Source organism: Scyliorhinus canicula, chromosome 20 (genome assembly GCF_902713615.1).
Source record: "Scyliorhinus canicula chromosome 20, sScyCan1.1, whole genome shotgun sequence".
NCBI classification, from domain to species: domain Eukaryota; kingdom Metazoa; phylum Chordata; class Chondrichthyes; order Carcharhiniformes; family Scyliorhinidae; genus Scyliorhinus; species Scyliorhinus canicula.
Genome location: NC_052165.1, coordinates 1,696,413 through 1,721,807, shown reverse-complemented (window position 1 = coordinate 1,721,807; position 25,395 = coordinate 1,696,413). Strand labels below are relative to the sequence as shown.

The 25,395-nt window shown below is 42.1% G+C and overlaps 1 protein-coding gene across 2 annotated transcripts in view; it reads left to right on the top strand.

Annotated features, from left to right (window-relative positions):
- Positions 1-16,473, top strand: part of dennd11 (DENN domain containing 11) — a 33,993-nt gene extending 17,520 nt beyond the window's left edge. The window contains exons 3-9 of one of the 2 annotated variants that reach the window (XM_038781407.1): positions 934-1,092; positions 2,634-2,784; positions 7,289-7,427; positions 8,843-8,971; positions 9,224-9,374; positions 9,655-9,723; positions 10,433-16,473. In XM_038781407.1, the coding sequence (XP_038637335.1) occupies positions 934-1,092; positions 2,634-2,784; positions 7,289-7,427; positions 8,843-8,971; positions 9,224-9,374; positions 9,655-9,723; positions 10,433-10,628 (994 nt within the window). In that variant the 3' untranslated portion in view covers positions 10,629-16,473. The remainder of the gene's footprint in view (positions 1-933; positions 1,093-2,633; positions 2,785-7,288; positions 7,428-8,842; positions 8,972-9,223; positions 9,375-9,654; positions 9,724-10,432) is intronic. The other variant, XM_038781409.1, reaches the window with a different exon arrangement.
- The last annotated feature ends 8,922 nt before the right edge of the window (positions 16,474-25,395 follow it).

The window sequence follows — 25,395 nt, the reverse complement described above, 5'->3', positions numbered from 1 at the left end:
TCTGCGTGGGTTTCATCCCCACTACCCAAAAGATGTGCAGGTTCGGTGCATTGGTCACGCTAGCCCCTTAATTGGAAAAAAAATAATTGGGTACTCTAAAAGTTATAATAAAAAAATAAGAATGGTTCCAAGGTTAAACACTTCAGTTACAAGATTAGACTGGAGAAGTTTTCTCTTTAAAGAAGGGAGTGAACAAGACATTTAATAGAGTTTGAATCATGAGGGGCCTAGGTAGCAGTTAAGGATCCTGTTCCCATTGATGATAGACGTGAGAACCCGGGGACACTGATGTAAGACGATTGGCAAAAAAAATAAATCCAAAGGCACGTGAGAAAACATTTTTACCGCAGAGTGGTTACGATCTGGAATGCACTGCCTGAAAGGATGTTGGAGGCAGATTCAGTTTATGACTTTCAAAAGGAAATTGGATAAGCACCAAAGCATAAAATAAATGTTCAGGGTTGTCAGTGTGACTAACTGAATTGCTCTTGCAGAGAGATGGCACGGGCTTGATGGGCTGAATAGCCTGCCTCTGTGCTGTAACCTTTCTATGATTGCCAGAGAAACTATTCATCTATTTTCATGAAAGCATTGAACTTGTGCTTCGTACTTCAGTAAACCAGGGGCACCAAATCTACATGTACTCTATGGGTTTCAGCTTGTCGAGGAAGTTTGCTTTACTGCCAATTCTGTTTTGTGCTTTTAGCTTCAAAATGCGTGTGGATCCTTGTCTGTTTTGGCTTTGGCATATAGATGCTAATAGTCTATCAGGTAAACGCTGAGATTGGGGAGGTTTAATCCGAGCACTATATGCATTGTATAAATTTATAATACATTTCAAAAAACTTAATTAAGAAGACTGTTTCCAGGTAAGCTGTTGGTGTTAATTTAATATGTATTCCTGATCAGCTAGCTGTCCCTTTGTATTTTCAGCTACTTTCGGAAAGGTAACTACTTTGGCATGGCATGCTTTGCCAATATGCCCGTGGAGAGTGAACTGGAACGAGGCGCTCGAATGAAATCTGTTGGAATTCTGTCACCGTCGTATACACTTCTGTACAGATACATGCATTTTCTGGAGAATCAGGTCAGGTGAGGGCTCTTGTGTTAGTGGCCCTTAATAGTGGTGAATAATTTCATGATAATGGTATAAACATTCACACATCAAAACATATTTGCACTTTAAACAGTTGTCTTATTAAATAGGCGTTCATCATACAAGAAAGATCCTCTTATTCTGTTTCTAATCATCCTCGGGGACTGTGCTGTTGCTTCCTGACATAATGGAAAATCTAACAGGCACAAATGGATTGGCTTCACTGATGCATTGCCAAAGAAAACTTGCAGCAATTCTCAGCTGACATGCAGCTTTGATAGACCTCGGTGACAATTCCCCCTTTAGGTTTACCTTTCCCCTTTATTCCTCTGAATATACTGACTTGGTATTGAGTCATTCGCGTCTGTTTTGGGAGAGATTTGTTTCATCTTTGCTGTACCTTTTCACCAATAATTAACTACTTTACACCCTTTTGTCTCACCCACTAGCTTCAGCTCTCAATAATAATGAGAGAAATCTATTTGTTGACCATTTAATCGGATTCATTCTCAATCTTGATTTTTTCCCCCCCCCCTTTGTTGTTTGGTTCACCTTTGCACTTCTAGCAGTTTTAACGTCTGATTAAGTACCTCAGCCTAGAATATTAACCTGTCTTTTGTTTTCTGATGTTGGCACACCATGTGTGCAGATTCATCACTTTCTGATTTGATTTCAAACTCTTTGGGTATAATTTTAAATATGTAGGTACCCTTCCAACATCTTGGCATGCCTTGTATGAAAATTAGCTGAACTCTACAGTTTGTGGTATGGACTCAGGACAATTAGGAAATGGAACAAAACTGAACCACTTTCTATTATGTGGAGGTGCCAGCGTTGGACTGGGGTGGGCACAGTATAAAGCCTTGCAACTTAGGTTAAAGCAACAGCAGGTTAAATTCCAACAGGTTTGTTTGGAATCACTCACCTGATGAAGGAGCTGTGCTCCGAAAGCTCATGATTCCAAATAAACCTGTTGGACTTTAACCTGGTGTTGTTAGACTTCTCACTGTGACTATTTATATGTTGTGCTGAGAGAAGAGACTTTTATCATATCTCTCCTGATTTGATCAAGAAGCAAAGTGATTCAGCCCTTTTGCTGTGATCCATTCTGGTGGAATTGCTTGGATATTGCCAGGCAGACAGTAACAAGAAGCTGTATCTGAAAAAGGGATTGCAAACCTTCCCTCCCGCTATCCACCCTGTTAAAATTCTAACAAATATGGGATGCCCAGTTTAGGTAAGGTTAGAAGTGTATTGGCGCCGTATGGAGTTTGCACATTCTCCCCGTGTTTGCGTGGGTTTCGCCCCCACAACCCAAAGATGAACAGGGTAGGTGGATTGACCACGCTAAATTGCCCTTAATTGGAAAAAATGAATGGGGTACTCTAAATTTATTTAAAAAAAGAAGTGTATTGACTGTCAATTTTCATTGTTCAAATAGACAAGTTTTTAATATCCCCACCGCCCAGCAAATTAAGGTTCCCAAATGACACTGAAAGTCCCTGAATAGCTCAGAATATATTGTATATTTTTACAGACATCAACTTGAAAGCCCTGGACTTTATGCACAATTGGAAGCCTTTTATGAAGACAAGAAAGGTGTTTTACCGTCAGGGATGAACAAAGGAATTCCTACATCCCTTCACTGGTTGCCATCTGTTAACAAGTACATGTATCCAGAGATGAAGGTAACAGAGAACACAGTTGTTTGAAATCGGAAAGCAAAATAAATTTGTTTAAAGAGATTGTTAACACCATCAAAGGGCAGCACGGTGGCACAGTGGTTAGCATTGCTGCCGACGGCGCTGAGGACCCGGGTTCGAATCCCGGCCCCGGGTCACTGTCTGTGTGGAGTTTGCACATTCTCCCTGTGTCTGCGTGGGTTTCACCCCCACAGCCCAAAGATGTGCAGGTTAGGTGAATTGGCCACGTTAAATTGCCCCTTAATTTGAAAAAATAATTGGGCACTCTAAATTTATTTTTTAAAAACACCATCAATGTTTTCTTTTTATAAATGTTTTTTATTGGGTTTTTGAACAAAGTATATTTACAGTTATGTACACAGAATAAATTTTATTTATATATATATATAGGAGAAGAAAAAAAAACTGGTAGGATATTGTGCACTAGTTCAACAGCAGCAACTCTGTACAGTTAGCAATATTATTTTTAACACATAAGTAGGCACCTGTTTGTGGGGGCGGGGCGTAAACTGGGGAGGTACAGATACATTTGGGTGCCGGAGAAACAATGACATTGGTTATGTCCAATGCAGAGAGGGCAATAGGGGAATGGATCTGGTGTTGGTGTTACTTGCTTCTCCCGGACTGCCTTTGTCGTCTCGCCATCACCTCTGCTTCGGCCGTTTGTCCTGTCTTTCGCCCGTATCTTCCTTGCTCTCTGTTACTGTATTTGCCAAGTTTGTTGTTGTTTCCCGTTCTCTCCTTCCGGCTGTCATTCCCTTGCGCCCCCCCCCCCGGTCTGGTTCCTCTCTATTCCCTGTATCCTCCCTCTTCCCTTCTACACTCCCCTCCCCCCCCCCCCCCCTCCCCTCCCCTTCTCCTGTGGTTCGCCTTTCTTTTCTCTTAGGTTTAGCTGCCCACCCCCCTCATTCCTTGGCTACTTTCCCCTGATTCTTGGCTACCTGGCGATTCTTCTGCTTGGTCGTTGGCCACAAACAGGTCCCGGAACAATTGGGTGAATGGGTCCCACGATCTGTGGAAGCCGTCGTCTGACACTCGAATGGCGTATTTGATTTTCTCCATTTGGAGAGATTCTGAGAGGTCAGACAGCCAGTCTGCAGCTTTGGGTGCTGCTGCTGACCGCCAGCCGAACAGGATTCTACGGCGGGCGATCAGGGAGGCAAAGGCAAGGGCGTCCGCCCTCCTCCCCAGGAATAGATCTGGCTGGTCTGATACCCCGAAGACCGCCACTTTGGGGCATGGTTCCACCCTCATCCCCACCACTTTGGACATTGCCTCAAAGAAGGTTGTCCGGTATCCCGCAGGTCTGGGGCAAGACCAGAACATGTGCGCATGGTTGACTGGGCCTCCTTGGCACCGTTCACATCTACCCCCCACCTCCGGGAAGATCCTACTCATATTGGTTCTTGTAATGCTCTATGTACCACTTTTAGTTGTGTCAGGCTGAGTCTTGTGCACGTGGAAATGGAGTTGCCACTCTGCAGTCCCCACCCTATTTCAATCCCCAGGTCTTCCTCCCATTTCTTTCTTGCTGCATCCAGTACGGTGTCGGCCCTTTCTACCAGTCGCTCATACATGTCGCTACAGTTCCCTTTATCTAGGATGCTTGCGTCCAGTAACTCTTACCAGTACTGTCTGTCGTGACGGTTGTGGGTACATCCTTGTCTCCTTTCGTAGGTTTTTGAGTGGCAGGTACCTTAGCTCGTTCCCCTGGCTAACTGGAATTTCTCCGTCAGTTTGTCTACTGTTGCAATCCTGCCATCTGTATATAGGTCCCTAACTGTCATTGACCTTCCGTCCTGTCCCCACTTTTTAAAGGTGGCATCAGTCAGTGCTGGTGTGAACCTATGGTTGTTGCAGATGGGAGCTTTGTCTGACATTTTGGTCAGGCCAAATTGCTGCTGTAGTTGGTTCCAGGATTGGAAGGTGGCTATCACCACTGGGCTGCTAGAGTGTTTTTTGGGTGGGGATGGGAATGACGCCGTGGCAAAGGCCCAGAGGGAGGTCCCCATGCAGGAGACCTCCTCTGCTCACACCCACTCAGCTCCTGGATCCATCCCCTTATTCGCTCGGCCGTCGCCGCCCAGTGGTAGAATTGTAGGTTTGGGAGGGCTAGCCCCCCCCCCCCCCCCCCCCCCCCCCCCTGGATTTAGCTTTTTGTCGGACCTTCTTTGGGATCCTAGCATTCTTCTCTCTCCTGTGTTCCATCTTTGCAGGTCCTTTTTGCTTCCTCTGTCAGACTGGTGAGGTTCCATTTGTGGATCCCTTTCCAGTCATGGGCTATTTGGATCTCCAGGTAGCGGAATTTGTGTCGGGCTTGTTTAAACGGCAGTCCCATTAGTGCTGCCTCCCCTACGTGTGGGTGTCTCAGGAAGATCTTGCTTTTGCTCATGTTGAGTTTGTAGCCCGAGAAGCCCTCAAAAGTCTTTCAGGAGTGCGATGATTCCGTCCATGCTGCTTTGTGGGTCCGAAATGTAGAGGAGCAGGTCGTCTGCATAGCGTGAGACTCTGTGCTCTCTGCTGCCCCTTCGGATCCCCCTCCAGCTTTTTGCTGCTCTGAAAGAAATTGCTAATGACTCGATCGCGAGAGCGAACTACAGCGGGGGCAGCGGGCATCCTTGTCTGGTGCCCCTGTGCAACTGGAAGTATCAGGAGTTGGCATTGGTGGTCCGTACGCTCGCCATGGGAGCGTTGTATAGGAGCTTTACCCAGGAGGTGAACCCTGTTCCAAGCCCGAACCGCTCCAGTACCTCGATGAGGTATTTCCATTCAACCCTGACGAAGGCATTTTCTGCGTCCAGGGAGACGATCACCTCTGGTATTCTTTCTGCGGATGGGGTCATTATCACGTTCAGCAGGCGCCTGATGTTCGAGGTTAGCTGTCTACCTTTGAAAAAGCCTATCTGGTCCTCTGCGACCACCTCTGGTACGCAGTTGTCTAGCCATTTGGCCAGTATTTTGGCATCTGCGTTCAGCAGTGAGATGGGTCTGTATGACCCACATTCCGTTGGGTCTTTTTCTATCTTGGGTATCAGCGAGATTAAGGCCTGTGCTAGCGTAGGTGGCAGTGTACCCCTAGATAGCAAGTCTGTGAATATCTCCCGCAGGTGCGGGGCCAGTGCTGTAACACCGTCAATGTTGATGTAATAATTGCCTGTATGAAGTGTCATATGCTATGCTAAATTCTGAGCAGTACTAATTTGGCCCAAGATGGAATATGTAATCATTTGAAATTTGAGTTCTTTGTCAAATTAATTCCCTTGCATTTTTCACAGCACAATTTCAATCTCAAGTGCCTTTTGTATTAAGTTTCCATTTTGAAAACTTCAATTTATAATGTACAAGTGAAAATTTGCATTTTGCACTGACATTTTTGAAGGAAGAAAACATTAAATGAATTAAAGTAGACTATAATAACTCGGAGATTTGGACTGATTGGCAAAAGTAACACAGAAATCGCAGCTTCAAGTGTCTCAGTCATTTTTTTTTTAATCCCCAAAGATATTTTGTATGTATAGCATTGTAACTTGCTATTCAAGTTCTATAAGAGCTTAGTTTATTTCTACACAGAGTATATGTGAAACACATTGTGAAAACAAAATGTTAATTAAAAATGACAACCTATGTTTGCATAGCACCATTAATATATAAGAATGTGCCAAACATATCCAAAATAAAAGTTAGTCTGTGGAGCTTAGTGGAAGAGATGGGTTTTAAGGTTGTTTTGAAAAGGTGGGAAAGCAAAGGATTTATGTAGGAAGTTAAACCTGGGCAGCTGAAAGCGAGGTAATGTATAGGGAAGACGTGGCTGCATGGAAAGCTATATTGAGGGGAGGTGATATTTGCAAATATTCCCCACAAATGTAAAGAGCTCTTTTACATTTACTAGGTTTGACACGGGTGACTCGTAACACAATCCAGAACCAGTCATGCTGGATAAATGCTCCATTGACACGTCAAAAAGTATAGAATGGATGTAAACCCAAATAGGTAAAATATTCAAATGTTGCTTTCCATTTTGCTTCCCTCTGCATTTGAATTTCGCCAATTATGACGAGCAAGCACTATTGCTTTGTGGCATGGTGTCTGCTTTTCAGAATGGACAGAGTTCCGATATAAATGGGGAGTGAGCACGAGTGAAATTGGCTCTGCGTTCTGATTACATGATAGATTTCAGGATTGTTCACCCTTTTGGGACAGCATTGGTTCTGCCTGCACTGAGCCAATTTCACTTTCCTTGTTTCATATTCTATTGTGTTCTGGATAATTGATCTATCTTCCCAGATACAATCTTGTCCATCCAGGATCAACTCTTGTCAGTGGAGGATATTTGCTGTAAACTAGACCTTGATGTATAAGCACAGATTCCTATTTAACACATACATAGTGATTGTCATAGTTTGGGAATTTGCAGCTAGAAGCTTTATCAGTGCATTGCCTGGCAAATTATATTACTTAACTGTTGCTGAAATCCTTATCTTGGAAACAGATCACTCATCCTGCAGGATGCATGTCACAGTTTATCAAGTTTTTCGGGGAACAGATAATGGTCCTTTGGAAGTTTGCACTTTTAAGGAAGCGGATTTTGATTTTCTCACCCCCTCCAGTGGGAGTGGTCTGCTATAGAGGTGTGTACTTTGCATCAATTCATTTTTTACCTTGCCTTACATTTCATATTCCCTGTATTGCTAAAAGAGCAGCAATTGAAGCACTGACCATTCTACCACTTGTTACAGTGATTATTCGCTCAATTCCAGTTATTGACATGAATTACTTCTGCTAAATGGGGAGGTGATGACGTAGTTTTGTCAATGGACGAGTAACCCAGAGGCCCAGGGTAATGCTCTTGAGGACCCTGTTTCAAATCCCGACATGACAGATGATGAAAGTTAAATTCAATAAAATCTGGAATTAAAAGTCTGATCACCAAGAAACCATTGTTGTTTTTAAAAACCCATCTGGTTCACTAATGTCCTTTACCTAGTCTGGCCTACATATAACTCCAGATCCACAGCAATGTGACTGATTCTTAAATGTCCTCTGAATGGCCCAACAAACCACTTAGTTTAAGGGCAATTTGGGATGGGCAGTAATTGCCGGCCCAGCCAGCGAATAAAAAAAAATCGATGAAGTCTGGAAAATATGTGTGACATGTTTAAGCACAGCCGACACTGTTCATAACCACAACCAAGGTGAGTATTCAATTTTATTTTATTTTCATAGAATCAGAATTTACAGTGTAGGAGGAGGCCTTTCAGCCCATTGAGTCTGCACCGGCCCTTGGAAAGAGCACCAAACTTAAGCCCACGCCTCCACCCTATCCCCGCAACCCAGTAATCCAACCTAACCTTTTGGACACCAGGGGCAATTTTATCATGGCCAATCCACCTAACCTGCACATCTTTAGACTGTGGGAGAAAACCGGAGCACCCGGAGGAAACCCACGCACACACGGGGAGAATGTGCAGACTACGCACAGACAGTGCCCCAAGCCAGGAATTTAACCCGGGTCCCTAGCGCTGTGAAGCAACAATGCTGACCACTGTGCTTGATACGTTTAAATATATGAAAGTATGCAATATTGCAGGGAACCAAACATGGTGGCACAGTGGTTAGCACTGCTGCCTCACAGCATCAGGGACCCAGGTTAAATTCTAGCCTTTGGTGACTGTGTAGAGTTTGCATGTTCTCCCCGTGTCTGCGTGGGTATCCTCCCACAGTCCAAAGATGTACAGATTAGGTGGAGTTATGGGGATAGGGTGGGGAGTGAGCCTAGGTTGGGTGTTCTTTCTAGAAAATCAGTGCAGACTCTTGCGGACAAAATGGCCTCCTTTTACACAGTAGGGATTCTATGAATAGCCATTCCCTGATCTTGGTAGCATTGGCTAAATTTGAAATGAGTAGTCACGCAGACAAGAATGGTTTTATTTCGATCTGTACTTTGTTGATTTAGTTTATTTGACTAACCCAAAGGGCCCCTCCCTCCCCCACCGACAATGCAGTTAAATATCATATTGAACTTTCTCATCCTCTTCTATTCCAGTTTATTGCTGTTGTTGTCTGGCAAATGTTTCACTGCCTGGGATCGGAGGAAGCCCTGAATCCAAGCCTTACTTTTATATCAGCGTAGCAGATATAGAAACCCTGGAGACCGAGGTGTCTTATGTGGCCTGTAAGTATACAAAACATTCTAACATTGCCCTCTAACATATCTGTAATCATCTTTGAAGACTTAACAAGATGACAGCATTCTAGCAGATTGTACATTACAACACCCACCTTATTCTGCTTGATTCCAAAATGTCAGCACATGTCGGTAAGATCTTTGCGCAAGTTGATGGATAACTTTTACATTTATATGCAAGTTAGTTTTTTTGCCTGATTTTGAGCTGTTTCTAACAAATTGCATTTTGTGTTTTTTAAGGCACAACAGAAAAGATATTTGAGGAAAAGAAAGATTTGTATGATGTCTATGTTGATAACCAAAATGTAAAAACAGACCGTGAGCACCTGCAGCAACTACTGAAGATAAACAGTGCAGATAAGGACAAATATCGCAAGCTGAATGACCAGAGGTCAGCAAAACCCTAGTTTTTCTCCCCTTTCCCCATTTTCCTCAATTACAGGAATGCATTGGGTAATTGTAGTACCCCCTCCTATTTCCGTAGGAACCCCAGGAATTGAACATGGCACTCTGATTGTTATTGCTCAATGTGTTACTTCACGTGTTTGTATAATTCAATCAGGCAATGGTGTATCTTTACCCCATGGATGCTTTTATTGCTCTAATGTGACAGGCTGAATTGTGTACGCATGTCTGCTCACAATTAAATGACATGCAATTACTTCCAACAGGCAAATACTACTTTATTCTCAGGAGGTGGGAGGAGATTGCAGCTCCAGCGAAGAGGACCTGTTCATTATGTAAGTCGCTAACATTGCACACTTGAGAAGAGAGGGTAAAGGGAAAGTTGAGACCCGGGTGACAGAATGTCTAAAACCAGTCTTGTACCAGGGGCAGATGTATTCTGAAAACAGCTCAACAGGTTGACAGACTTTCCCAGATCCTCCCACACCTCACTGTTCCAGCGGTGTCCACTTATACTCCTTTGGGTTAGCCAAATAAACCAAAATCAACAAAGTACGGGACGAAATAAAAGGCAGGCAGGCCCTTAAAGGAAAACCGTATCAAAGTAACAGAATTACAAAGGAAACTTAAAACATCAGAATAAAGTGAAGTCAGTAAACCACCCAGTCCCTGCAAATGCTGATACACTGACCATTTCTACATAAGGCTGGAAGGTGAAATGCACAATCCTGAGAGGGATGAGGGAAAAGTCTGTTGCCTTCCAGGAATTGATGGTGTTTGTAAGATTCCCTGTCTGTAATTCATACCTGCTTTTCTAGTGCTAATATAGAGAGATTTGCTTTTTCTAGTCTGTGAGTCTTTAATTGTTTCCGTCCAGTCTTTTGGCAGGACTCTAACCAGAGCATCCCTCTCACAACAAAGTCTGTTGTGAACCATATATTTCTGTAAAGTGTGTCCTGTTAAGAACTTGCTGCTGTTTTTGTGTCTTGAAGCCGTTTGACCAGTAAGTTGCCTCATGTCCTTTATGGTTTCTTTTTCTTGCAGGTTTTTCATGGAACAGAACAATCGTATCTTCCAGATGTTGTTGGAAGTTTCAGCGTGTCAAGATAAAACGCTAACAGCTGACCATGTCAGGAGTATGGGTCTGGACCCCCAGGGGGATCGTATCTTCCTGATGGACTTGCTTGAAGTTTATGGGATTGATGTAATGTTAGTTATCGACAATCCCTGTTGCCCATGATCCAAGGACTGCGTTGAGTGAACTGTTATGTGAACTGGGCAGGACCAAGAGCGGAGGAATGAATGGATGCACAGGGTTTAAAATAAATGAATAAAAACCAAGTGCACTTGTACCATGGCATGCCACAATTTCTTGAGTTGCGCCCAGGTCAGTTCACGGGTCACTTGTTTTCCTGCCTGTCAGTTAACTGTATATTTAAAGATTTGGGGGAATTAACCCAAAGGGAGAAATAGGACAGTTTTACTGGAAGAAACACTAATTTGCAGGATTTATTTTTGTGTTTTTTGTTTTTGCCTTCAGATAAAGGTTATTTTTGCCATTTGTGAATGTGTTGTGTAACTAGCAGCTGTGAATTAGTACACATGTATGCATTAATGTGAATACATTTTAGTACATCAGAGACTCCATACTACACTGTGAACTGTAGAGAAACTTTTTTTTCAGTTTGATTTGATGAGTCCCTCTCTTTAAAGTCCCACTTAATTTTTGTTGGCAATGGCCCATCCCTTTTTCAAATTTTATTGATACGTTTGCCCTTGAACATTTTTCTTGAACTGCCATATTGAAATTATACTGCACCATCAAACAGAAAATTTACCTCTGCACAGCTTCTAATGCTTATTACTTGGCCTGTTACAGATGCCTTTGTGATGTTCCACATTGAGAAAAAGTTTCACCATCTACTGTATATCCCATTCCATTGTGCTATTAGCAAGCCGATTGGAGCCTCAGTATTTCAGATGTAAGGAATAAAAAGCATTTGCTAATCCAGAATAGCGTGACAGAAACGTCAGTAAACTCACCGTTAAACACACATTCAGCAATTGATTTACAAGTTTGACTGTATTTTGCTGTAAAAGTTAGAAAAGTGTTCCTCTTAACGCTCTGTTAATGCTACTTGCAAGGCAGTTAGAAGGAAGAGGTTGCATGCTTTTTACCAAGCATTAGAACCTTATCTGATGATTCAAGATGAGAAGTGGTGCTGCTGTGCCTCAAGCTGCCCCTTTGCAGTATTTGTGCTGCTTTTTAATATCTCATTTGATGAGTAGAAAAATTAAGATTAAATGTAGAGCAGCATCCGACTCGAGAAATTTTAAATGGTACATGGAAGGAATGTACAAAGTAGAAAGGATAAGGAGAGTTTTGAAGGAAGACTGTTGGGTAACAAAATAAAATTCTAAAGTATGTTATAATAGTTGATGAAGGGATAAGGTGTAAAAATAAATGTGAGGTATGAAGGAATGGTGAAGATACGAAGTAAGTATTTTCTTTCCACAGGAACGAAAGGGTAAGAGGAGAAAGTGATCGAGCAATGGGAGGGGACAATTGTAAATAAGAATGTGCTAAGAAAAATTAGTAAAACTCAATAATAAATCAAGTTATTATAGAACAGTCAGGTTAACTGCTGGTAAGTTTCAAAAACCAAAGCTATTAGTTGAAATTATTATTTGTCTAGACTTGCTCAAAATAGAGGGTTTTGAGAGAGTAAATTGGGGCAAAGACTTCCTGCTGCTTGGTGAATCTAACTGAGGGGCATCAAATTGAGATTATGAAAAGGATGGAAGAAGTTTTGGGGACACTTTCTAAAGCAGAGTTTTAATACAGAAATCCTGATTGGAAACCAAACCAAAAACAGGGAAATGGATAAATATTTGAAGACAAGAGAATGGGGTGAAGTTGCTAGGCAAATAATACAGGGGCCCTTGAGTGGTTTCCTTCTGTCCTGTAATATTTATATTTAATATGGAGGTTAAACAAGGAAGAATGGCTGAATACTTCCTGCTGCCGTCAGTATCCTCATCCATTAAAAACACTTAGAATCAAAATTATGGCTAAAAGACTATTCAATTCCAACTAATTATTTACCTCCTTTATCTTGTATTCACTTGTAAATTTTTTATTCGGTTCTCGCCAAATGATAGTGCATAATCTACAACATGGAGTATTATATCACATGGTTATTGACATGAGACTATTGGAAGAGATTTATTTTTGTTACCCTAGTGATGACCTAGAGTTTAAGGCCCCTTGATATCATCATGCCAGCATGTTGGAACAAATTACTCTATGTACTTTCTCAAAACTTTTTCAGCATTTTGAAAACATCACTAGATATTTTTACTTCACCATTCAATTGAAAAAGTCCCAATTTTTCAATCATGTCTTAATATAACTTTATTTATTCATATAATTGAAGTGAATCTTTGCTACATCTTGTCATACTCATATATTTAATGAGTGATAGAACTTCAGTTTTATCCTGATGAATATTTTTTGTAATCCAAACATCCTTGTGTGTATTGTCAATGCTGCTATATTTAAAACCCAGATTGTCATTTATTTTTAGTGGTATTGTATGTGTACTTTGACAATAATCAATAGGTTATATCTTGCAAATCTTCTGGGATTCTCTGAGAATGTGATTGATTTACTGGCCAGGAACTAGGTAATATAATTTTTTGATTTTTTTTTAAAATTAAGGACTATTAAGGCTCACGGAATTAATGGCAAGTTGGGTAGATTTGTTGAAAATTGGCAGCAAAAGAAATCACTGACTAATCAATAATGTTCTAGGGCAGCACGCTGGCGCAGTGGGTTAGCACTGCGGCCTCACGGCGCCAAGGTCCCAGGTTCGATCCCGGCTCTGGGTCACTGTCCGTGTGGTGTTTGTACATTCTCCCCGTGTTTGCGACATTTTCGCCCCCACAACCCAAAATATGTGCAAGCTAGGTGGATTGAACACACTAAATTACCCCTTAATTGGGGAAAAAAATGAATTAGGTACTCTAAATTTGAAGAAAAAATTAACAATGTTCTGGAAGAGGGTAGCATGGTGCCCTGTTGGCACTATCAACAACGTATGGAAGAGAGTACTGTAGCAATTAAACTTCCCAGCGGCACAGAGCAAATATGTTCAGGTGACTAGTGTAAGAGAATTTAAGTATTGAAAAGGATCTAACAAATGAAATAAATGGGGGAATGAATGTCACTGATTTTAATGTTGCGCACTGGAACATGGAGAATGTCTACTCAGTGTCCATCAGAGAGGCTGCAAGAGATTCCTGTGTAATTATTGACTTTGACTCAATTAGCCAATCAATATGGCGCTCGTCATTAGAGCTCTTAAGTGCAGGAGGACTCGCAAGGACATCTGGATAACCTGTAAGGTCATACCTAAAACATTGTCAGTTTCTGTACACAATTTTCTTGGAGTCGACGCTTTGTTCTTGCTGGGGAACATTTTCACTTTTTGAAGCTTCCGTAAATGTACATTGCATCGCCACACATTTCACTGAGGTTCTCAATTTGAAATCTAGAATTTTATAGGAAATTATGAATTTTTAATACTTTACCACAGGCGTTGTAGTATGGAGTGTCTCTTGCAATTTCTCACATCCCAAGACTTTTTTGTTTAAAATTTAGATTCTAGAAATGGTAATATCCAATAATTTCAATTGTTTAAAAAGCAAAGTTTTGCTTCGGGTGTTGTGTGACCAAGATTATTTTTGAAGCTGTGAGGTTCAATGCCCAATAAGTTAAAGGTCCATTTCATTACAGATCTGTTCTAATGGTATGTTGCACTCAATACATTCCTATCGGGAACAGTAATGGGTGGTGGGGGGGGGGGGGGGGTACTTTCAATGCTGGTTTGATGTGGGTGGTACATTGAATTTAGTTGTGTCGTGCTTTGCCTGCCATGTGTTTGGGTCCTACACGCCATTGTGTAGCGAATCAAAGTGATAATTTTTGTTTAATTACATTCACAGTCAACCTGTCTGTTTGTATGTCTTGTGCTAGCTTTCAGGAAGTACATAGTTTCCATGCATGTGTGTAGACGCTGGCCTTGGAACATTTTGTGGTAGAGAATGGGCACTGGGTAAGTTTCCACACATATGCCTCCCAGCCAGGGTAGAGTGGGTTTTTCCTGAGCCACATTAAATTAATATTGGGGAAATATAGTTGAGCTTTCCACATACCAGAGCCCTATCTACTCACCTGTGTTATTGTTACCGTTGGTGATATCTACACCTATCATGACACAAATCATCTATTCAGTCATTTCTTTGAGCAATAGCATGTTCTTGTTGGGTTTTGGCTGCATTTTAAGATGTCTGTGGCTTTGTCACCCAGTGCTACTAACATCAGTAGCATTTCCTGGCAGTAAAGCATCTACTATCATTCCTTTGCTTTCAATACATTAGTATTTCTTAATGTTAAAAGTGTGCAATTAAGCAGCAATAGTAAACTTATGTTAAAAAGAACAGTGAATGGCGTAATTGATGGAAGTAAGGCTGAGTGTGTGATTAGACTAAATGATTCTAATCGTAGAATTTATAGTCTGCCCTGGAACAAATGCTGGTGATGTACATAAGATCTAAAACAGCACTGCTGTTGTACAGTGTGTCAGAGTATGGAATGTGTAACCAGATGTTGTAGTTTTGTATCGTGTTCCTGGTCTCTCACCTGTACATTTAAAGACATTCAGCAAGGTTGCATGGGCATGGGGTGAATGGCAAAAACATGACCCTGCAATCTGAGCAGAGCATTTGTGTTCATCTTTCATTTTAAAACAACGTATCTTTGCCTTTTGATACAGCAGGTCGTGTGTTTATGGTTATAAAATAAATTGTTCCTTTTGGTTAGTCTATAGATGTAAAATATCTAATTTGGCAGCATTTAGAAGTGCTTTTCCACTCAATTGTACTGTTACGATACATTTCGTCTGAATTGATGTGTTCAGCCCTGGTGAATCCACAGAAGTGCTGAATCAGTCTCAAACATTCTACAGAGATTAGCTTTCAAAACCGTTTCAACTAAAGTGATACTGTAATCCAAATATGTATACTGTATGTAGATATCAACATCCATAATATCTAATTCCTAACACTCATTTTTTTTGCCTTTATTACCATGTGATGTTTAAAAAAGGGTTTGATATATATAATACTTTAGCTCCAGAAAGCAGAAGTAATTAGTTTTGTGACTTTTTGTAAAGTGTGTTTCTGTCCGCCACATATACGCTTGGATAAAACCCACTAACATTCCGAATCGTTCTTCCTCCTTCACTGTCCGCCGGAGGGAAGGGTAAGTAACTTTGTCCTAGTATATTGATGAGATTTATAATGGCGGACATTTGATCCATTTAGCTAAGTCAATGGGGAAAGGAGAAGATGATCTTGGTAATTTGTGTTTATTTTTGAACATATTAGGAGATAGCTGAATGATCTTATTTCACTGCCTTCACTTGTTTTGATACACTCTCGATAGCTTCACAACAAAAAATATTAATGGCCCTAACCTGCTTACAGTTTTTGAAATGTTGGTTATCCACTAAAGTGCAGCAGTATTAGTTCATGTTGACTTTAATCAAAGTACAACTGGAACTAGGTAAAACGGAGCGGTTAGGGAGAAATCTACACTGCCCCCTGCCGATAGTCTGTTCAGGTACTTGGTAGAAACCAATGCCTTGGACTTGATTGTGTTATGAAATTGTGCTACTTTTCGGAGGACTTTGTTAATTTAAGATTGTAAATTCAGGGTTCTATCTAATTGTTATCCCCAAGGTTCAGAAATACTGTTGCAGAGAGAGCCTGTTTTGTGAGGTGCTGTGAAACTTATCTGTATTTTGCTGATGGGGTTATGAGAACATAGACTGGAAAATTTGGATTTTTTAGAAAAATAACTGCTGTCAAGATTGCTAAAGGGACTTGATTTTTTTTAAATAAAAAGTATATGTGAAGAGATGTAAATTTCTCACCGTCTTCTGTGGATAATTTTGTACTCTGTAAATCTGGATAGATGATGTGCCTAATATATTTTCTAATTAAACGTTATCTGCAGCAAATCTTGTGTTTTTGTATCAGCCATGATCTATTCCTGTCATGCTCTTCATGTTTAAGCCACGTTATGCACCTGAAGCAGAGTCATCTGTTTTAAATTGGCTTGTTAGCACCACAACTGTTACACCTATAGCATTGCATTTACATTTACTGCAGCTTGATCCATTTAACATAAATGCATCTAATCTTCATTGGAGACCAGTGGTGAGGATAGCTGGAATAATGGTTGTAGATTGGGAATCTTGCTCCTGTATTCAATATAGTCAAGCCATGAGTTCATGTGGATACACAACACAATGCCAGAGCTGAACTCATTTGAGCAGAAAAGGAGATGACGCAAACGTTTAAGATCATGACCTCCATATTAATTCTGGAAATGGCTTCATTTGAGCCAACATAAAACACTATTGGTGAAGCTTCACTTGATCTGTCTCCCTATTTAATACTTTCCCAGACAGGTGTTACTACTGTCAGATGTTTCAACAATAACTTGTAATTATCGACCAACATTATTGTTGAATTAAACATCCAAAAATGCTTAAAAACACAAAAACTGGAATTCAACTGAAAGGAGTGAATTAGAATTAAGCAAAATCTTGATTTTAAGCACAGTGGCCAATATCAATAGAATCCATCCAGAGCAGAAGACCATTCAGCTCATCACGTCTGCACTGACCCTCTGAAAGTGCACCCTATCTAGGGCCACTCCCCCGCCCTATCCCCAAAACGCCAACCAACCTGCACATCTTTGGACACTTAAGGGGCAATTCAGCATGGCCATGCCATCTAACGTTTTGTTCATTTACAGGATGTGGACGTCACTGGTTAGGCCAGCAATTATTGCCCATCCCTATTTGCCCTTCAGAAGGTGGTGGTGAGTTGGCTTCTCGAACCGCTGCAGTTCTTGAGGTTGTTGGCACATCACTGTGCTGTTGGGGAAGGAGTTCCAGGATGTTGCCCAGTGACAGTGAAGGAACATGATATATTTCCAAGTTAGGGTGGTGAGTGACTTGGAGGAGAACCTCCAGGTGGTGGGGTTCCCAGGTATCTGCTGCTCTTGGCCTTCAATACGGTAGTGGTCGTGGGTTTGGAAGGAACAATGATGAGTTACTGCAGTGCATCTTGTATATGGTACACACGGCTGCCACTGTTCGTCGGTGCTGAAGGGTTTGAATGTTTGGAAGGAGGGGCAATCGACTGGGGCTGCCATGTTGACTTTCTAGTATTAACTTATTTTTCTCAAGTGTAAATTTCATCCTGTATTATGACCTCCATCAGTTTTTCCACTGTTGATGTCAAGCTGACAGGTCTGTAGTTTCCTGGGTTATCCTTTGCTCCTTAGACAACGGTGCCACATTTGCAATGCTCCAGTCTCCCGGGACTAATCCTGTGTTCAGACAGGCCCGGAAAATTTCTATCAATATGCTCCTTTGCCGCTTTCAGAAATCTAGGATGCGTCCCATCCGTGCATGGCAACTTCTCTACCTGGAGTGTGCCAGCCTTTTTAGCACCTTTTCTTTATCTATCACTATGCTGCTCAGTTGCTCAACACCCACATTTCCACCATCTTCTAATTTGGTTAAAGACAAGTGGTCTTATTGAAACATATAACCCTGAGGGGACGCTTCAGGCTGGATGCTGATAAGATGTTTTCCCTTGTGGGAGAGACTAGAACAAGGGGAAATAGTTTTAAAATAAGGGGATTTCCCATTTAAGATGGAGATGAGAATGTGTTTCTCTGACTATTGTTAGTGTGCAGAACTCTCTTTCCCAGACAGCAGAGGCTGGCGGGTCATTCAAACATTTCGAGGCTGAGTTAGATAAAGTTATTGATTGATTAAAGGGGTCAAAGGTCACAGGGGTAGACAGGAAAGTCGAGTTGAGGCCACAATCAGATCAACCACTATTTTATAAAATGGTAGAACAGGTTCAAAGAGTCGAAGAGCTTATACGTTCATAAGTTCCGCTATAACGTGTATGACAATGGCTCACAGGGTGGTGGTCAGCTCAATGTTAAGCATCACCTGGTGTGATTTAGGAGCCCCACTCTGACATGGCTGCCTCTGCTGCATTTGCTGCACAGGAATGTGGGTCACTGACCTGTTTTCTCTGGGTCCTCTTATGTGACAACTGTATTAGGTGTTAGTGAGGTCACACCTGGAGTGCTGTTGTTCAGTTTTGGTCTCCTGACCCGAGATGGTGCTGGAGAGTGTGCAGTGGAGATTCACTAGGTTAATCCCAGAGTTGAGGGAGTTGGATTACGAGGAGAGCTTGAGTAGACTGGGACTATACTCGTTGGAATTTAGAAGGATGAGGGGGGTTCTTATAGAAACATAAAATTATGAAGGGAATAGATAGGATAGATGCGGGGAGGTTGTTTCCATTGGTGGGTGAAAACAGAACAAGGGGGGGGGCATAGCCTCAAAATAAGGTGAAGTAGATTTAGGACTGAGTTTAGGAGGAACTTCTTCACCCAAAGGATTGTGAATAATGGAATTTGGGACAGCACGGTAGCATAGTGGTTAGCACAATTACTTCACAGCTCCCAAGTTCAATTCTCGTCTGGGTCACTGTCTGTGTGGAGTCTGCACGCCTTCCCCGTGTGTGCGTGTGTTTCCTCCGGGAGCTCCAGTTTCCTCCCACAGTCCAAAGATGTGCGGGGTAGGTGGATTGGCCTTGATAAATTGCCCTTAGTGTCCGAAAAGGCTAAGTGGGGTTGCGGGGATGGGGTAGATACGTGGGCTTGAATGGGTTGCTCTTTGTAAGGGCCGGTGCAGACTCAATGGGCCGAATGGCCTCCTGCAATGTAAATTCTATGAAATTCCCTGCCCAGTGAAGCAGTTGAGGCTCCTTCATTAAATGTTTTCAAGATGAAGATAGTTTTTTGAAGAATAAAGGAATAAAGGGTTATGGTGTTTGGGCGGGAAAGTGGAGCTGAGTCCACAAAAGATCAGCCATGATCTCATTGAATGGTGGAGCAGGCTCGAGGGGCCAGATGGCCTACTCCTGCTCCTAGTTCTTGTGTTCTTCACAGCCAGCTGAGCTTTGTGCTTCTGCTTGCCTCTTCCAATGCCTTTCTAAACAGTGAGTTCCAGAGATCATGCCCATCCGCAACTGTCTCCCACAGTTAATGTCCACCATCGTTGACTCAAGGGAAGGTGGAGTTGAGGATGATCATATCAGATCATATAAGGTCAGTCATTAAGGTCAATCTCCTTGAATAACGGAGCAGACTTGATGGGCCGAATGCCCTACTTCTGCTGCTAAAACTTTTGTTGTCTTGTTTTTAAATCTTGCTCATAGATGTCCTTGTGGAGGTTGTGACTGAGTTCACCATTCAGAAATCTGTGGTGTCTGTCCTTCTATCAAAGGATGTGGCTGAACCAGTACAGATGTCATTGTCTTAGCAGCGAAACGGACCTAGGTAATATGTTTATTTTATATATGTTAAACTCTATTGATAAAATTGTCTTGACAGAATGTACACCAAGTAGATGCATTACACAAGACTTGTAATATAGATATATAGAATATAATGTTATTTCTTAGACCATATAGGTTAGCACTGTTGCTTCACAGCGCCAGGGTTTAGAGTTTGATTCTCGGCTTGGGTCACTATGTGCGGAGTCTGTACGTTCTCCCCGTGTCTGCGTGGGTTTCCTCCGGGTGCTCCGGTTTCCTCCCACAAGTCCCGAAGGACGTGCTGTTAGGTAATTTGGACATTCTGAATTCTCCCTCTGTGTACCCGAACAGGTGCCGGAATGTGGCGACTAGGGGATTTTGATAACCTGTTAATGTAAGCCTGCTAGTGACACTAATAAAGATTATTATATACATATATATATTTTCACAGTAACTTCATTGCAGTGTTAATGTAAGCCAACTTGTGACAATAAAGATTATTAAATTATTGCCGTTTCTCTTGGTAATTTGATAGATTCAATGTAATCTATATATTATCCAGACTAATCTGTGGTTATTAAATTTCGGTAAATTAAACTGGTTATTGCCTGACTAGTTATTACATGATCAAGCGCTAACTTACACCTCCCACAATTCAACTTTTCCAATGGTGATGAATCCCCGCTTAGCAAAAAACAAAATACTCGGGAATCTGGAACAAAATCAGAAAATGCTGGAAATACTCAGCTGGCTAGACAGCATCTGCAGAGAGAAAATCAGAGTTAGCATTTCAGATTGTGACCATTTGTCAAAACTGAGAAGTGTTGTTTACAGTTTTTGAGCAAGTGAAAGAGAGGAGGAGGAGAGAAAAAAGATAAAGGAAGTTCCTGGGTCTCTTAGGGTGGTGAACAGAGAGATGGAATAAGGTGACAAGGTGAGGTGTATGGTGCTGAGGTAATGGCGGAGCAGGCTTGAAGGGCCGAATTGCCTTCTATATTCTAAGATTCTATGTAAATGGTTTAATGGTGCAAAAATCAAAGCGACTGGTAATAGGACAAGTAAAGAAACAAAAGATGTGTGTCGATATGATAATGGTGGGTAGAGGGGTTAGGAAAGGTGAATAACAAACTAAGAAGCAAAAAATAATGAACCATGGACAGAGATCTAAAATCACTGAACTCAGTGTTGAGTCCAGGAGGCCGTGAAATGCTCAGTTGAAAGATGAAATGTTAACAATGGTTTTCTTTCCACCATCTGCTGAGTTCACTATGTTCTGTTCACCTGTTCCAAACTTCTATTCTCAATGAATTTGAGCTAATCAAATTTGTGTTACACAAATTCCAACTGACAGCGACAGCAATCCCCACTCACTCTCATCCTTCTGCTCTCTACCTACGTGAGCAATATCCTGATATTAAAATTCTCATCTTCATGTTGAAATCCCTCTGTGGCCTCACCCCTTTCCAATATAAACTGTAATTTGTGAGCATTGTGTTCTCTGAAATCAGCAGTCTACGTGCAGGAGCGCATTGTGAACTCAGGAGTGAGAGTTCTACGTGCTCTCTGAACTCAACATTATGAGCATTGTGTGTTCTTTGGCCTTGATCGTGCGAGCGTTGTTCATTCCCTGAACCCGGGAGTGTGAGTGCAGTGCATATTTCAAACTCAATAGGGTGAACGTTGTGCACAGTGCAAACTCATGAGTGCACGCACACTCCTCTCAAAGCCACAGTGTGCATCATCTGAATTCTAGCCTGGCAAAAATTCCTATGACTGGATCAAATCACATAACATCGGAACTTTGAAGTAATTTACAGAGTAAACTTACAGAGCAATGGGAGGCACGGTAACACAGTGGTTAGCACTACTGCCTCACAGGTCCAGGGACCCGGGTTCAATTCCAGCCTCAGGTGATTGTGTCTGTGTGGAGTTTGCACTTTCTCCCCGTGTCTGCGTGGGTTTCCTCCAGGTGCTCCGGTTTGCTCCCACAGTCCAAAGATGTGCCGGTTAGGTGGATTACAAAGAACAAAGAAAATTACAGCACAGGAACAGGCCCTTCGGCCCTCCCAGCCTGCGCCGATCCAGATCCTTTATCTAAACCTGTTGCCTATTTTCCAAGGATCTACTTCCCTCTGTTCCCTGTCCGTTCATATATCTGTCCAGATGCATCTTAAAAGATGCTATCGTGCCCGCCTCTACCACCTCCGCTGGCAAAGCGTTCCAGGCACCCACCACCCTCTGCGTAAAAAAACTTTCCACGCACATCTCCCTTAAACTTTCCCCCTCTCACCTTGAAATCGTGACCCCTTGTAGTTGACACCCCCACTCTTGGAAAAAACTTGTTGCTATCCACCCAGTCCATACCTCTCATAATTTTGTAGACCTCAATCAGGTCCCCCCTCAACCTCTGTCTTTCCAACGAAAACAATCCTAATCTACTCAACCTTTTTTGGCCATGATAAATTTCCCCTTAGTGTCCAAGAGGTTTGGTGGGGATTGGAGGGGGAGAGGGAGACGGAGACAGAGAGGGAGAGGGAAACGGAGAGGGAGACGAATAGGGTAAGGGAGAGGGAGACAGCTAGGGACAGACAGATGGAGAGGGAGATAGAGACGGAGAGGGAGACGGGGAGGGAGAGAGAGACGGATAGGGAGAGGGAAATTGTAAAACTGTGAGGAAAGGATACTTCACCCTCAGAGTGACGACTCTGACCAATAGGAAGCTTTTATGTTCAAAGAAACTTTAATTTAAACACAGATTAACCATATTAACATAAACAAAGAAAAAAATTAAACTTACGCGTTACACCTTCACTATAAATATTCCAACCAAGCAATTCAATACAGTTGATTTGATTTATTGTCATATGTACCAAAAAATATTTTTATGCGGCCGAGGGAACGTACATAGTAGACAAAAATAATCAACAGAGAACATTGACAAATGGAACATCGACAAACAGTGATTGGTTACAGTGCGGAACAATGGGCCAAACAAAGTAAATACATGAGCAGCATAGGGCATCGTGAATAGTGTTCTTACAGGGAACAGATCAGTCCAAGGGGGAGTTGTTGAGGAGTTCAAACGGCACTTATAAATAAAGCTAACAGAGCGGGTTTACTTGCTCATCAGTGCAGAGTTTTCGTGAGAGGGTCCCTTTCAGGAACAACCTGAAAACAGTCTTATCAGATTGTCTTGACAGCATTTGGCAAAACTGTTCAGCTTAAAAATGTCTAGCAGATTGCAAAACTACAGACCATAACTGGCTCCTCCTGTTAATTACATCAACTATCTCCCACTATGATATTCCATCACCTGCTCAGTTAGGATTAAATACCACTCCTCCCCCCCCCCCCCCCCCCCCCCCCCCCATAAATTATCTACACTCCAGGGAATCTCCAGCAATCAAAATAAGATTCCATTACCATTTGATCAATAACCAAGTAAGTGGCTGGAATGATGACCTCACCTTTCGTGACTGCTTAATTATAGCTTTGGCAGATACACACTGTGGTTACCTTAATCTAGGTTCTTAAATAATATTACTGCAATAAATATATATCTTAACCCAGGCTTTTAATAACTTTGCTGCTACAAATATAAAATACAGTATATAAATCAATTTCTACATTCTTCACAAAAGTGAGTGTGGGGAATTAATTTAAAATAAGGAGATGGCAGATGAATTGAACAGGTGTTTTGCATCTGTCTTCCTGATAGAGGATATATGTAACATCCCAGAAATAGCTCTACACCAGGAAATGGACGGGGGGGAGGAACCCAAAACAATCACACCCCAGGGTCCTAAAAGAGATAGCTGAGGAATTGTGGAGGCATTAGTGATGATCTTTCAGGCATCACTGGAGGCAGGAAGGGTCCCAGAGGACTGGAAAAGTGGCTAATGTGACCCTATTGTTTAAGAAGGGAGGGAGGCAGAAGACAGGAAATTATAGGCCGGTTAACCTGATTTCGGTCATTGGTAAGATTTTAGAGTCTGTTTTTAGATTTCCAGAAGGCCTTTGACAAGGTGCTGCATAGGAGACTGTTAAATACGTTAAAAGCCCATGGTGTTAAGGGTAAGATTCTGACATGGATAGAGGATTGGCTGACTGACAGAAGGCAGAGAATGGAGAGAAAGGAATTATTTTCAGGATGACAGCCGGTAACTAGTTGTGTGTCTTAAGGGTCGGTGCTGGGACCACAACTTTTCACAATATACATGAATGATCTGGAAGAAGGTACTAAAGGCACTGTTGCTAAGGGTGCAGATGATACAAAGATCTGTAGAGGGACAGGTAGTATTGAGGAAGCAAAGGGGCTGCAGAAGGATTTGGACAGGCTAGGAGAGTGGGCATTGAAGTGGCAAATTAAATACAATGTGGAAAAGTCTGAGGTTATGCACTTTGGAAGGAGGAATCTAGGCACAGACTATTTTCTAAATGGGGAAATGCTTAAGAAATCAGAAGCACAAAAGGACTTGAGAGTCCTTGTTCACGATTCTCTTAGGGTTAACGTACAGGTTCAGTCGGCAGTTAGGAAGGCAAATGCAATGTTAGCATTCATGTCAAGAGGGCTAGAATACAAGATCAGGGATTTACTTCTGAGGCTGTCTAAGGATCTGGTCAGACCCCATTTGGTGTATTGTGAGCAGTTTTGGGCCCCATATCTAAGGAAGGATGTGCTGGCCTTGGAAAGGGTCCAGAGGAGGTTCACAAGAATGATCCTTGAAATGAAACACTTATCGTATGAGAAACGGTTGAGAACTCTGGGCCTGTACTCATTGGAGTTTAGAAGGATGAGGGGGATCTTACTGAAACTTACAGGATACTGCGAGGGCTGAATAGAGTGGACGTGGAGAGGATGTTTCCACTTGTAGGAAAAACTAGAACCAGAGGACACAATCTCAGACTGAAGGAACAATCCTTTAAAACAGAGATGAGGAGGAATTTCTTCAGCTAGAGGGTGGTGAATCTGTGGAACTCTTTGCCGCAGAAGGCTGTGGAGACAAAATCACTGAGTTTGTTTAAGACAGAGATGGATAGGTTCTTGATTAATAAGGGGATTGTGGGTTATGGGGAGAAGGCAGGAGAATGGGGATGAGAAAATATCAGCCATGATTGAATGGTGGAGCAGACTCGATGGGCCAAGTGGCCTAATTCTGCTCCTATGTCATATGGTCTTATCACAATCACAAGGGCAGTGGTACTGAGAAAATCAATGGATCTGAGGGCTGACAAAGTGCCCAGGACAGGGCACCCAGAGAAATTTATATAAATGACTTGGACAAAGGGGCCAAAGGTATGGTTGTTAAATTTGCTGATGACACGAATGTGAAAATGTCCATTTTGCCAGGAATAATAAGAAAAAAGCTTATTATAATAATCTTTATTGACCCAGGTTCGATTCCCGGCTGGGTCACAGTCTGCATGTTCTCTCCCTTGTTCGCGTGGGTTTCCTCCGGGTGCTCCGATTTCCTATCACGAGTCCCGAAAGACGTGCTGTTAGTTGAATTTGACATTCTGAATTC